At 39.2% G+C, this 14,615-nt stretch overlaps 1 protein-coding gene across 1 annotated transcript in view; it reads right to left on the minus strand.

Moving 5' to 3' along the window:
- Positions 1 to 1,789: 1,789 nt before the first annotated feature.
- Positions 1,790 to 14,615, minus strand: part of LOC134666953 (trimethyllysine dioxygenase, mitochondrial) — a 35,818-nt gene continuing 22,992 nt past the window's right edge. The window contains exons 6-9 of the mRNA XM_063524262.1: positions 12,372 to 12,547; positions 8,049 to 8,276; positions 5,663 to 5,796; positions 1,790 to 1,926 (exon numbers count right to left, since the gene is read on the minus strand). Of these exons, the coding sequence (XP_063380332.1) occupies positions 1,790 to 1,926; positions 5,663 to 5,796; positions 8,049 to 8,276; positions 12,372 to 12,547 (675 nt within the window). The remainder of the gene's footprint in view (positions 1,927 to 5,662; positions 5,797 to 8,048; positions 8,277 to 12,371; positions 12,548 to 14,615) is intronic.

Consider the following 14,615-nt stretch of genomic DNA (forward strand, 5'->3'; position numbering starts at 1 on the left):
ATCGCTCTCACTCCAATGAACTCGAGCCCTAACAATAAACTATTATCTTATCTTATCTTATCTTATCCTATACTCTGAGAGTGATATCATCATCATCATCTCAGCCATAAGACGTCTACTGCTGAACATAGGCCTCCCCCTTATGGGGGGTGAATGCCATAATCGCCACGCTTGGCAGGCGGGTTGGCGATCGCAGTCGAGTACACCGAATTTGAGGGACGCTGCTGCCCGTCCACCGGTGGTCTTGGACGTGGTTTAAGGACATGCCCGGGTCCCGAGACTTCCGAGTGATATCATAATCAGTATCAAAACAATAATAACTATTGAAATCTGTTTGCCACCCTTAAGGTATATCTATCGAAACATTTTTCACTATAATATTGGGCACCGAATAAATGAAGTAGGATTACAATTACACCTAATAGCCTCCTGAGATTAAATGTACCCATTACGTACAGTCGCCATCAGATATATCGGAGCGGCCAAGGTGCTCATAAATATCTGAACACGCCTCTATTTCAAGGCGTTAGAGTGCGCGTTCAGATCTTTGTGAGCACCTTGGCCGCTCCGATATATCTGATGGCGACTGTACAATGTACATATTCGTGCAATCTAATTTGAACCTTTCATGAACCGAATAAAGTAGCATTTCTATTGTTTCATCGCTTTTTAAAACAAACGAAATTCGTTCTAATTTGTTTATTGGATAAGGTTCAAATTAACAATTCGTAAACTTTATATGGTGGGTCTTACGAGGATAGTGGTAATTTAGTTGTACAGTCGCCATCAGATATATCGGAGCGGTCAAGGCACTCACAAAGATCTGAACACGCCTTTATTGTCAACGCGTTAGAGTGCGTGTACAGATATTGTGAACACCTTGGCCGCTCCGGTATATCTGATGGCGACTGTACCAATGAGCAGTCTGCATCTGCATAAAATTTTATATATCCATATTCATTTTTACCAAAAAAGGTATTACACAATAAATGAATTATTAAAATATGGTAAATAATCTCGACTGTTCAAACTTTCGTAAAAGTATCAAAGTTTGAAAACGTCTTAAATTCCTAGTTGCAATTTAAAATTTCCACTGACTAAGCATATTCTTTGTTAATTAATGAATTAATTGGTCTGACGGAGGTCGTTTTAATATTCAGTCTACTATTTTAAGTTTGCTATTTTGTGTAAGTATCTCATCTAAATTGGAAATTACTAGCTTACCTACATTGCAACGACAAAGGAAAATTCATTCTGATGGCCTCAACAAAATAACTAGGTACATAAACTACATTTTATTATAAAATATTTCTTTAATTTACACTTTCTCCGTAAAAGCAATGAACGTTTCATTCGCGATGGCAGAAGATTTCGGCTAACATGATGACAGACATGCTTGGTCAAGCAGATATTGTCAGTAGAAAAAGGCGGCAAATTTAAAAATGTAGGCGCGAAGGGAGGTTGTCTCATAGAAAATTTGAATTTCGCGCCTTTTTTTACTGACAAGATTTGCTTGACCAGCTTTTTATATGTCTAATCCATAGACTAGGAATCCTCTAGACGGAGCTTAGAGCAATTATTTCATGAAACCGATGCTGCCAAAAATACTGGGGTGCGGTAGACGAGGTGAGCGAGGTCCCGTGCCGTGATTAATCCGTTCAAAGACACGGACGTCACACAAAGACACTTTTGACTCGAAAATGGAGTAAAACTACCGTATATTGTGGCAGAGGGGGTAGAGCTATTATTATGCTCAGTCTGGAGGATGTCTTGTCTGTGGTCTAATCAATCATTGGATGAGACGCAGAGCCCTCGCCCGATCCAGCCAATCGGAGCGCGCCACGTAGCTGCCACAGAGAACGCGCTTGCCCGAGAACCCAGTTCTGCCGTGTAGCACGCGGAAATTGTCCATCACCATAACCACGCCTGGAAAACAATAATGTTACAAAAATCTATAATAATGTTATATACCTAAGTCTAACAAACCAGTCGCCAAAAGCTGGCTTCCATTATTTTTTCACTAACACTAATATCTTTATCTAAACGAGCAATTCTTGATTATATATTTACTATTTATTTATTTATATGGGGCATCATCTATGAAAAGGGACCTTATTGTCGATGGCGCTTACGCCGCACAGCCTCGCGTGGCATTGCATTTATATCGGAGCATCGTTAATAATGGCGTAAGCGCCATCGACAATAAGGTCCCTTTTCATAGATAACGTCAAATATATATGAATATACTTATATATATACTCTCTCGGTATCTCGGAAACGGCTCTAACGATTTCGATGAAATTTGCTTTTTTTTCGGGGGCGATAAATCGATCTAGCTAGGTCTCATCTCTGAGAAAACGCGCATTTTTGAGTTCTTATAATTGTTTTCCGAGCAAAGCTTGGTTTCTTGGTTATTTATTTATCTGAGTATATAGATAATAACATAGAAATATGAAATAAATACTATGTTGGAGCATAGTTGTCAGAGGGGAGCAAAGTTCAAGGACGTATCAAAACAAGATCAAAACCGTAACAAGTTGTTAAAGCTTAAAACAGAATCGGCCTAAAGTTAACGCTATAAGCTTTGTAACCCTTTCGCTTGATTATTTATAATTAATAATGGACCAGTTACGAAATAATTCAGTTTTGATTAATATTAGTCTGGCTATGAATTTTAAGCCGTAACTTATTATGTTAGGATGTTAATTGTGTTATATTTGGCTCTCTGAGGGTTTAATTTCGTTATACTGCTTAGACGGGAGACAGAATTTATCAAATTTAGCAATAAATTACTCTCCTTGTAAGCAGTTATACGATTAGGTACATTAACTAATAATTTTATTTAACAACTATTTAAAGTCCTGTTAGTAAGAAATCCTAATACCTAATTATTCTTTGTAAACATAAGTATATTTGAACCAACCTGTATTGTAATGTACTACAAAGTCGCCATCTAGACACGCGGCAGCGTGTCAAGCCAAGTTCAAGCAAAGGAACTGGCTAGCCAGCGCCGAGTGTAATATTACACGAACCACTTGGTGCCACTTTTGACCAAGCCCCACCCACTTTTGAATCAAGCCCAAACATGATGGCAATCAAAATTTACAATAAAATCAGCGACGACCTTAACCTCTTGGGGTTCAATGTCCTAATACTAGTACAAATTACCTCCAATGAAATTTAAACCTTAATGAAATGGAATAGAGTTTCTTTTATTTTGTTTCGTTCGATTTTAAAACAAAACAAATTCAACTTTATTTTCTAATACCGTTGATTCAAATTTGATTGCCAATTTTCCTTGTATGGTGGGCCGCTAGAGGTTAAAATGCAAACATCAGACACGCTATTCAATAGGCAGTTGAAGGACTTCTTAATCAATAAATGCTATTACAATCTGAATGACTTTTTGGAAGATGAAATGTAATTATTATGTAGTTTAGTATATTTATTAGACATGACTCAATTTTGAATTATATAAATTAGTTTTAAATTAACATTATATACCTATTGATATTTTGACATAAACTGTACCTAACATTTTTTTTTTAAGCATGAATATTTAATCTTATTATTTTTATTGACATATAATTTGATAATTTCCTATTGACGTTCCTAAAAATTACATAATGTTTACAACTATTTATTAATTTAAAATGAAATTAGACATTGTTAATGGTACCTACATACATACAAACTCAATCCTTAGATTTAAGAATATTGCCGTGCCCTACCAGGGCCCATGTGAAACAACTATTACCTATGTAACACCTGTGTACTTACCATGGATGCAATAAATATATGAATATGAATATGAATATGACCCTTCTATAACTCAAAACATCTTTGACGTAAACACATAAAACTACGTGTGTTTAATTATATCCATAAGGATATCTAGAAGCCCAAATTTCATGAAGCTAGCTCAAACGGTTATAAAGGTATGAAGGTCAAAAAGTCGTAAATTTTAAGACTGACTTATGACTTATAGTACCTAAACCTAACCTACTTCCAGATGACCTAGAAGGATGAAATTTGGAATCCAGCTTGGTTATTGTGTGTAACCGTAGGAAAAAATCTAAACATAAAATAAAGTTAAAAAATAGGGGGGGTCCCCATACAAAAAAAACACTTTTTATTGGGACTGACATATAAGTACCTAAACCTAACCTACTTCCAGATGACCTAGAAGGATGAAATTTGGAATCCAGCTCGGTTATTGTGTGTAACCGTAGGAAAAAATCTAAAAATAAAATAAAGTTTAAAAATAGGGGGGGTCCCCATACAAAAAAACCATTTTTTATTGGGACTGTCATATAAGTACCTAAACCTAACCTACTTCCAGATGACCTAGAAGGATGAAATTTGGCATCCAGCTCGGTTATTGTGTGTAAGTGTAGGAAAAAATCTAAATATAAAAAAAAGTTAAAAAATAGGGGGGGGGTTCCCATACAAAAAAAATTTTTTATTGTAGCGTTGGAACCGTTACAAGCAGATATTTGAAACTACCCCAATATATGTATTATTATATTTGCTATATTAAAATAAAGTTTAGTCAAAAAATAAGTGGTGTCCCCATACAAAAAACTTGTAATACGCTCTAAACAACCGGCCAACGGTGTGTCGTCGGCGGCGCGCGGCACCACATACTTAATTATACAAAGAACAGAAGTAAAAACCATACAGCGGAAACACAAGAAAAAACATTAAATCTCAATACCTGCCTAGTTTTCTTTACAAAAAGTATTGATATCCCACCAAAAACATAAATGTAAAAAAGGAGAGCCAAGTTCAATACAAAAATTATGCTTGGCTGTGGGGCTCGCCGCAAAAAGAATGGAGATCTAAATGAGTGCCACTGCCAAGTTCTATGCAAAATCCAAATATGTATTTATAGGAACAAAATAACATTATAAACAAGTATTAAACTCTATTTCTTTGCTTTATTGGATACCTATAACAATTGCTGTTATTTAAAAAAATGTGAGATCTTAAAGTAGGTTAGATTTGGCTTGGCCAGGTTTTATCAGAATTACAATATATATAAAATGATTGATATAATGAAAACTGGCCAAGTCAAATCTAACCTATTTTAAGATCTCACATTTTTTAAATAACAGCAATTGTTATAGGTATCCAATAAAGCAAAGAAATAGAGTTTAATACTTGTTTATAATGTTATTTTGTTCCTATAAATACATATTTGGATTTTGCATAGAACTTGGCAGTGGCACTCATTTAGATCTCCATTCTTTTTGCGGCGAGCCCCACAGCCAAGCATAATTTTTGTATTGAACTTGGCTCTCCTTTTTTACATTTATGTTTTTGGTGGGATTAGATATATCGGAGCGTTCAAGGTGCTCAATAATATCTTAAGACGACCTCTAATACCTTGATAATAGAGGCGTGTTCAGATATTTGTGAGCACCTTGGTCGCTCCGATATATCTGACACGTACCTGGTTTAAGTTTGAACTGACACTGATCCCCAGGGTCTTGGTAATAATTGGCCAGTCTCCTCAGGGCGCGATAGTAGTTCCTGCTATATCTGAGCGGTCAAGGCGCTCAAAAATATCTGAACACGCACTCTAACACCTTGACAATAGGGGCGTATTCAGATATTTGTGAGCACCTTGGCCGCTCCTATATATCTGACGGCGACGTACCTGGTTTAAGTTTAAACTGCCACTGATTCCCAGCGTCTTGGTAATACTTAGCCAGTCTCCTCAGGGCGCGATAGTAGGCCCTGCATTCTTCTCCGTCCTCAAACGCCATTGGCGCCCGGTCGTATACATTGAATCTGGAAATACAAATTTGATACTTGAATTAGTAATGTGGATTTGTATTCAGGGACAGTGCGATTCTGGTGGCTGGGAGAGTTTAAGTTAACCTTGAGGTCCGAAACATCATCATCATCTTTTGAGCCTGGAGTCCGTTAATCCCAAGAATTGACGTAGGCACTAGTTTTTACGAATGCGACTGCCATACGACCTTCCGATCCAGAGGGGAACTAGGCCTAATTGAGATTAGTCCGGTTTCCTTCACCGAAAAGCAACTGGTAAATTAAATATCAAATGATATTTCGTACAGTATAAGTTCCGAAAAACTCATTGGTACGAGCCGGGGTTTGAACCCGCGACCTCCGGATTGGAACTCTGAAAACAAAGCAATCAATCATATACTATCTTCGTTTTTTTTGTCTAAGCGTAAATTCCAGCTTATTCGATGACACCTGTGCTCAATCGGACTAACTTAATACTTGCTCGTTTGAGACAGTTTGCCAACGATTTTTTTTTATTATTTATTATCTTCAATCAGTTTTTATGTTACGACTTGTACTCGTATACCAATTCACTTAAACCTTTCTTATGTGTTTGGTGGTCCACAATTGTGAGCCCTTGAAATTGAATTGAATTGTGGGACTCTTGGCTTGGTTGTGCTATATAGAGTAGTAAAAATCGTTCGAAAAAATGTAAAAAGATTACAAAAAAATTGGTTAGGATCTTTATCATACACGGGCTTTTTCTATGATAAATAATTGAAAACCTGATTCTCACAGATCCTGGTGTTTTTGAGTTCTTTCTACTCAGCATCACTAGCATATTTAATCCTGATCCTAAAAAGATGTCACAAAAATTTATATGATAATTTGTACTTTCCACTACGTCACGCCCATACAAATGAAAAATAAAAATCTCACTAAAACGTGACACCGTAAATGGAGTGGACTTTTTGGGAATCTGTTTTTAATGGAAGGATGAAGAATGCTGTCGATTCTGAGAAAAATGAGCAATATCAATATCCAGATTTGAAAGAATCAGGTTTTCAATATTTATTTTAGATAACGCCCACAGACTCTGAAAGCCCTCGGAATAACGCCGGGTTCGGGTCGTTCCGTTTGCGGTATTCGGCGGACAAGAAAATCAGAAATGTAAATAAATGTACTTCAGAGGCCTTGACTTGAGTAGGGTTACACTGTTAATTTACAAATAAATATGTAAACCACACGCTGTATGAATTGTAAATGTAAATTGTTGTTGTTGTCTTGTTTTTACCCAACTGTTGTACGGTCACGTCAGAAAATATAGATACGGACGACAAAATATATATATACACACCTTTATATATGGGCAATATAAGATTGAATGGAGCTGGGCGGGACATGTTGCCAGGCAGAGTGATGGTAGGTGGGCCAAAAAGTTAACGGAATGGTGGCTTTCAGACGAAAGGTGTGCCTGGCGTCTGTTGGCTTGCTGGGTGGACGACAGTCGGAAGATTGTGGGCCATTTCTGGATGAGATTGGCTCGGGAGCTCGGGACCGGGATAAGTGGCGTACTCGAAGAGAGGCCCTATGCTCAGTAGTTGGCGATAATAGGCTGATACGATGATGATACGTATTTTTGGGACTTTGTTCGTATCGATATTTTTAGGCGTGAAGTCGTTAGATTAGAGCAACGCGTTAATAACAAGCGAACACTTTTTTATGATAAAAGAGGCAATCGAGCAGACGAATCGCCTAAGAGCGTTTTCAGATTGTCCGATCCGATATTAAATTCCTACGCCGCCAAAATGATATTTGCGGCAGCAATGCACTAGGCAGTCGCACTGCAATACTGCTGCAGAATTGCAGGCGACTGCATGTCCAAATCGACGTCGCTGCCCGGATTTTTGACATTTGCTGCAGAAATGACTGATACATTCATTCTTCATCATATCGTCATCATATTAGCTAGAGGATGTCCACTGCTGGACATAAGCCTCCCGCAAAGAGTGCCACAATGACCGGTCTTGCGCCACCCGCATCCAGCGGACTCCTGCGACCTTTACCAGGTCGTCAGTCCACCTTGTAGGGGAGTCTTACCCACGCTGCGCCTTCCGGTACGTGGTCGCCACTCGAGAACCTTTCCGCCCCAATGGCCATCGGTTCTGCTGGCAATGTGCCCCGCCGACTGTCACTTAAGTTCCATTCATACTTATCATTGTTCAAAGTACCTCTCTCTCACTTTGTGGTCGCTCCCTCATGATCCTCAGGATCGTGCTTAAAGTACCAACCTGATTTGTTTAATATCCTTAGTCCTCTTATCGATCCTTATAACCGGCGCTGCACACTTATGATGGTGCCCTTCCTCTATATACTCAGCTTCCAATTCGAACTCTGTCAAAAAGTCGAAGTCTTCGGGAAACTCCGCTTGCAGTCGGGTGGCTCCGTAGAAACCGTCCACTAGTACTGTTTCGCCGCCCACCCCGCCGGAATGTTCTATGCAGTGGAGGATTTGGAGGCTGAAAAAAGGAGGTTTGGGTCAACAAAAAGCTATAAAAATCGTGCAAGTGCAAGTTAGACTCGCGCACGAAGATTTCCGCACCATTACGTAAAAGAAAATCACGTTTATAGTATATGGGATTCTCACTTATATGTATTTTATTCTGTTTTTAGCGTTTGTTGTTTTATTTAGCGGCAACAGCAATAGTACATCATCTGTGAAAATTTCAACTGTCTGGCTATTAAGGTTCATGAGACCGGCCTGGTGACAGACGGCAAGACGGACGTACAGTGGAGTCTTAGTAATAGGGTCCCGTTTTACCCTTTGGCTACGGAACCCTAAAAATGGAAAAAAAAACATAATATATTTTTAATAACTCGATATGGACACATTAGCCATCGACTACGCTAAGTTAGCACCGACTTGGCAGTCTTGGCACTCTTGGCAGTGACAATGCTTACAGATAAAACCAAATTTTTGAAACAAGAGATACCAATGTCTCAACTCAACTGACATTTTGATGCAAACTATGGTTTCAAGAATTTTCAATGTTTAAAATTTAAGATTAGTAGGTCTTAATTGGGAAACGAGTTTTATTTTTACTTGCATATTGAGTCAAAACTGACCTTTTTTTATTTTTCATAAATTTGATATAAGAAAGTAATAGTTCTCGGCTCAAGATATATAATGCAGAACAATTTATTTCTTGGACGAAGACATTTCAGTCAGAGATTTCTTTCAAAATTTCTAAAATATCTTAAATCACATTCCTTGATCCAAGAACTTCTTTTTATTTATATCGGTATCACTATCTTAAATTAAATCTTGACTTGGGTCGGACTCTAATAACAATATGCAAAAACAAAAACACACAGGTACAGTCAACGGTAAAAATATGGGTGCACAAATCATTTCAAAAATATGTTCCATAACTCTTATGTCAGTGAATTAAGAACTATGGGACATATTTTTGAGTAAGTTGTCTACACCCATATTTCTACCGTTGACTGTATATGCCATATCTAAATTACCTTTACATACGTATATGTATTATGCGACCAGCTTCGGCTTCGCACGGGTTAGCAAATTATACACTTAAACCTTCCTCAAGAATCACTCTATTGATAGGTGAAAACCGCACGAAAATCCGTTCAGTAGTTTTTGAGTTTACCGCGAAAAAAAACAAACACAGAGGCGGCGAGGGACTTTGTTTTTATAAGGGGTAGTGATATCGAAATTACCTTTTTTACCAATGATTGAACCCCAAGTGGGTAGGTACTCATAAATATTTCTAAACTAGTAACTATCAATAAATATTTACGATAAACCTACAACCGAGCTTTTTTATGTAGGTCAAAAGCTTCACACAATTGAATCAGTGGCGAGCGTAGTGGAAAAATTGTTATAAACAACGTCAGGCTCGACGCGAAGATTAAGTGGGCACTTATACTCAGATACGAAACCTCTCGCGTACAAGAGGTTTCGTATCAGAGGGGCTACCACGAAAACCGAAATTCGCAAATTGCGGGGATCTTTCTCTTTTACTCCAATGAAGGCGTAATTAGAGTGACAGAGAAAAATGCCCGCAATTTGCTAACTTTGATTTTTGCGGTTATAGCCCTGAGTGGCTCACACGAATCTCGAGGGAAACGTCAAAAAGTTCGTGGTTGCGAGTTATCGTCGTATGAATAAGAGTGACATTCCGTTTCTAACTGCAGCTGCAATACTGTTCATTTTACTATGGAAACGCGACTGTCATTGTCAATTTCCATAGAAAATGAACAGTATTGCAGCTGCAGTTGGAAATGTAATGTCACTTTAAAGGTGACATTAGGATTGCAACTGCATTACTGTTGCGGGTTTGATGCTGGCGCTGTCACTATCATTTTCCTTGTGAAAGAGACCTTAAGGTCTCTAAGGCCTACTTACATAAATGTATGAATTTAGAGTTTTTTAACTATTTATTTAATTAGGAACCAAACGTACTTTTAAATATGCATACTAAAGGTGCAAAAAAAGAAAAAACAAGAAAGCCTGGAGCCTGGTTTTATGCATTATTAGAAATTGCAATTTCGTCTAAATACGTGAGTTAAACTGTAAAATAACCTCGTTAGATGTTAGTTAAGACTTTAGCCTGACTTACGAAAGTTCTAATTCGATTTGCCAGTCTTTTACAAAGGTAAAAGAAAGCCAGAAAATTCGTATTTGTGGCGAGCATAGCGAGAAAATCGCGATAAATACGCGTGAGTGGCCTGACGCAAAAGATTAGTGGCCCACTTACAGCATCTAGGTATTGATAAATAAAATACTGGGCATGCATTCTGATTGTGTGAATCTAGTTTTGGATTGTATTCCAATAGGGTTTCTCTGCGTGATCGAATCAGAAATGAGGAGATCCGTAAACGAACTAAAGTCACCGACATAGCCCACCGGATTAGCAACCTGAAGTGGCAATGGGCAGGCCACAATGCGCGCAGAGAAGATGGCCGATGGGGTCGAAAAGTGCTTGAGTGAAGACCACGGACTAGCAAGCGCAGCGAACGACGTCCACCCACAATATGGACGGACGACCTTGTTAAGGCGGCCGGAAGACGCTGGATGCGGGTCGCTTCCAACCGGTACGAATGGAGGTCCAAGGGGGAGGCCTTTCAGCAGTGGACGTCTTATGGCTGAGATGATGATGATGATGATGAGGGAATATTACGCCAAACTCTGCGTAGAGGGCGTCACTAGCTTGATCACATGGCTTACTGTGAAACACGACAATCGAAAGTTCGGTTTCTGCCTCTCTATCACTCTTGCTTATTAGATCGATAGAGAGGCTGATAACGGAATTTCGATTTTCGCTTTTCGCGGTAGGCCACCTGTAAACAAACCTTGATACATCAATGTCATAGAGAAAACTTGTCAAAAAACTGTTTAAGGCCTAGTATGTATTAAGTTACTCTATGATTTAGCATGTGCACTAGTGCTGCACTCTGGCGGCAGAACATTGCAGTAATACTCCCTATTCAATCAGTTTTTAAGGTTTCGTAACTAAAAGGTACAAAGGAACCCTTAAGGTGACAGTCCATTTCCAACGACAGCTGCACTACTGTTCATTTTACTATGGAAATTGACAATAGTTAATACCGACGCCGCGACGTATAAATACTGTTTCATCGAGGAAGCGTAATTCATCGATAAGCAATATCGACTTTGGCCGCATCCTTGTTGACAGCTCGGTTTAGACGGATTATTACCCTATCCTATCGGAACGATCGTTTGGCGTCTATATAGTAGTGCACTAGTGCAGCTGCGGTCAGAAATGGAATGTTACCATTATGGTGCCACTCTGTCCGTCCCGTCTATCCGTCTGTCACATCGTGGTCACATCGCTAAATATATCGAGAACTACTTAAGCTATCGATGTGCACACTTAAATGTGTCGGTTCAATACAATTCCAATCCAATGTAATATTTAAGTAATTCGAGAATCTACCCGGATATAAAAGGTTGTGCAAAATAAATAAGTCTATTTGTGAAAAGAAAGTAGTATTTAGAAAGATCAATGCGCAAAGCTTTTGCAAGACAGGCTTATACATATATAAAATCTGAGAGCCCTGAAATAATAATGATGAGCGCCATTTCAGAATTCAGAACCTACTTATAAAGATGTGTAGGAATTTAGTTACCTAATACTATATACCGGTATAATGCTGGTAAATATTGACTGTGTAAAGGACTTCTAAATCTACTGTAGTATCTGGTATATATGACGATAGTCGATATTTAATTAAGCACTAGGAAAAGTGCATTTTTGCTTCCGTCAAACCGGGTTTTGCTTATGAGAGACGACACACCGATTGCGTGACGTGTGCGTACACGGCTCCAACATTTAAGGACTGTGCACAACGGCTGCGTGTGCGTGACGCGCACGTGCGCGTGCGGAGTTGTAATATACAGATCCTTATGAGAGATGGCACACCGCTTGCGTGACGTGTGCGTGTGCGGCTCCAACATTTTAGCGCACGCTCACGCGCACGTCACGCACACGCAAGCCGGAGTGGCTCGGCCTCGCACGTGGAGGTCTGCGCACACGCAGTCTGTGTGGCCTAGCCTTTAGAGAACTTACCCAGTAGACTCTGTGAAGTAGGTGCTATCATTATGGACAGCTAGCGGTAGGTTGGTGTAGGCAGTGTCGGCATGGTCGGCCTTGGTGGTGAACTCCCACATCCCACCGAAGATGGTATGCTGCACCCCTCCCAGAGCTTTGCACACTTGCTCCGTCGCTTCCAGGTTTGGGTCCACCTGGCCAACATAAACCAATACTGATTTATTGTCTTACTTACATTCAAGAAAATATGACATGTTGACAGGGGGGAGGGGGATATCACAAACTTTGAGACGTCACTTTAACTCATTTAAATTATACAGTTAAATAACAAGTTTTTGGAACGATAATCATTTTTATTCGTTTAATTTTCTTCCTAATCTGTTTTGGGTTATAAAATTATTAATATTTCGAGTTAAGAAAATGGGACGTCACATCAGGGGGGAGTTTACCAAATGTGACAATGAGGGGGAGGGGTAAAAAAACCTAAAAATTTGTGTGACGTAATACATGGATGACCCCTAAGGGTAAAAGCTAGTGATGTACCGACTATTGATTTGGCCGACTAGCCGACTAGCCGACTAATCGGCGCTCGAATGGCCGATTAGTCGGCCGACTAGTCGGCTAGTCGGCCAGATCATTAGTTTCGTATAAGTTCAGGTGAAAAACAATAGTTTTGCTCCTTTGGTTGCGCTATTCATCATAATTTAGCTTGGATTAAAGGTGTTCTACTTCACTAAAAGGTTCAAAGACCTATCACAAGAATCTTCGTTCAATTTCTGTCTTTAGTTCTTTTACTTTACGTTCCTGAGCATACCGTCAGTACAGTTTGTAGGAGTTTCCAAGGCTCTAGTCCCCGTACGTAGTCGCCAGTTAAGAACCTATCCCATGTGGTCAACGTCTTTACGAGCAACGTGCCCTGACTTAAGTCTCTAAATTTTGCAATAACATTAATAGTTCCTCATGATTCCACCATTAAAAAAACAAAAACTGAATTAAAAAAAATTACTATCGAACTGGCACATGAAGTTACACGAGAATCAGTTGAGATCGACCTGTAGAGGTCATCAGATCAGTCCACCAACATACGATAACGATCAAACGGTCAATTATATGAAGTTTTCGTAGGTATGCACCCTGAATAGGTATTTTAGTAAAATAAACATAAAACATATGGTAAATATAGATTTTTTTTCTGTTTTTCTTTCACTAATAAAGTGCCGACTAATCGGCCATTTTTGCCGACTAGTCGCCGACTAATCGCCGACTACAAATGTGGCCGGATAGTCGGCTTTCCCGACTAGTCGGCGACTAGTCGGTACATCTCTAGTAAAAGCGTTATTGGTAGTGCATCGTTTTAAAAACCAGATTACTGTGGTCTTCGATCTCTCGTAACAGTTACGCATTGACAGCTCAAGTTATATTAGAAATTAATTAAGAAGGCATTGGTATGTGAATTGTGTAGAACGTGCTTGAGAGTGTACTGTCACAGCTCTGGGCTAATACAGGGGATAAAAGGACTATTCTGTTTGTAAAGCCCTTCCTTGTTGTAGTATAGGGACCGTTATGTATGTCCCGTGGGCTCGTTGTGTGGATGACATTCGGAAAATCGTAGGGTACCTACTTTTGGAAGTTTTGGATGAGACTGGCCCAGGACCGGGATAAGTGGCATATGTACATGAAGGGAGGCCTATGCTCAGCAGTGGGCGACTGAAGGCTAGAATGATGATGATATGTATTTTAGTTTGTAAGGTATTTGTAGTATGGGCCTTGTTGCTGGATTTAAATAAAAAAAAATGGGGCAAATAAGTATCATTTCGTCTGTGTTTGTCGGTTCCGACATTATGAGACGATTTTGGAGAAAGTATGCACGAAAATGGCTTAAAAGTCACACAAATCTAGCTGCCGTCCTAAAATGTCCTAAAATGAATGAATGATATAAATTTCATTCGCGATAGCATGACTGACGTACGATTTATAAGGGATTTTGAATAGCGCGCCAAGCGGGACGTTTTGGAAACTCAAAATCCCTTACAAAATGATACTTACGTAACGCATACGCGTAACGTCACGTCACGCTATCCAATGAAATTTACACTAGGGGTACCTATTGAAACTTGGCATGGAAATTTAAGTAGGTACCTATCTATAGCCTGTCCGATTTCTAAGATCAATTTCGCCATACATTTACTATGGCGTACTTGATCTTAGAAAAACGGCAGACTAACATACATCTGGTACTAGTAAAGACTTTAGAGCGAGTGT

This window comes from Cydia fagiglandana, chromosome 8 (assembly GCF_963556715.1).
Source record: "Cydia fagiglandana chromosome 8, ilCydFagi1.1, whole genome shotgun sequence".
In the NCBI taxonomy this organism is placed as follows: Eukaryota; Metazoa; Arthropoda; class Insecta; order Lepidoptera; family Tortricidae; genus Cydia; species Cydia fagiglandana.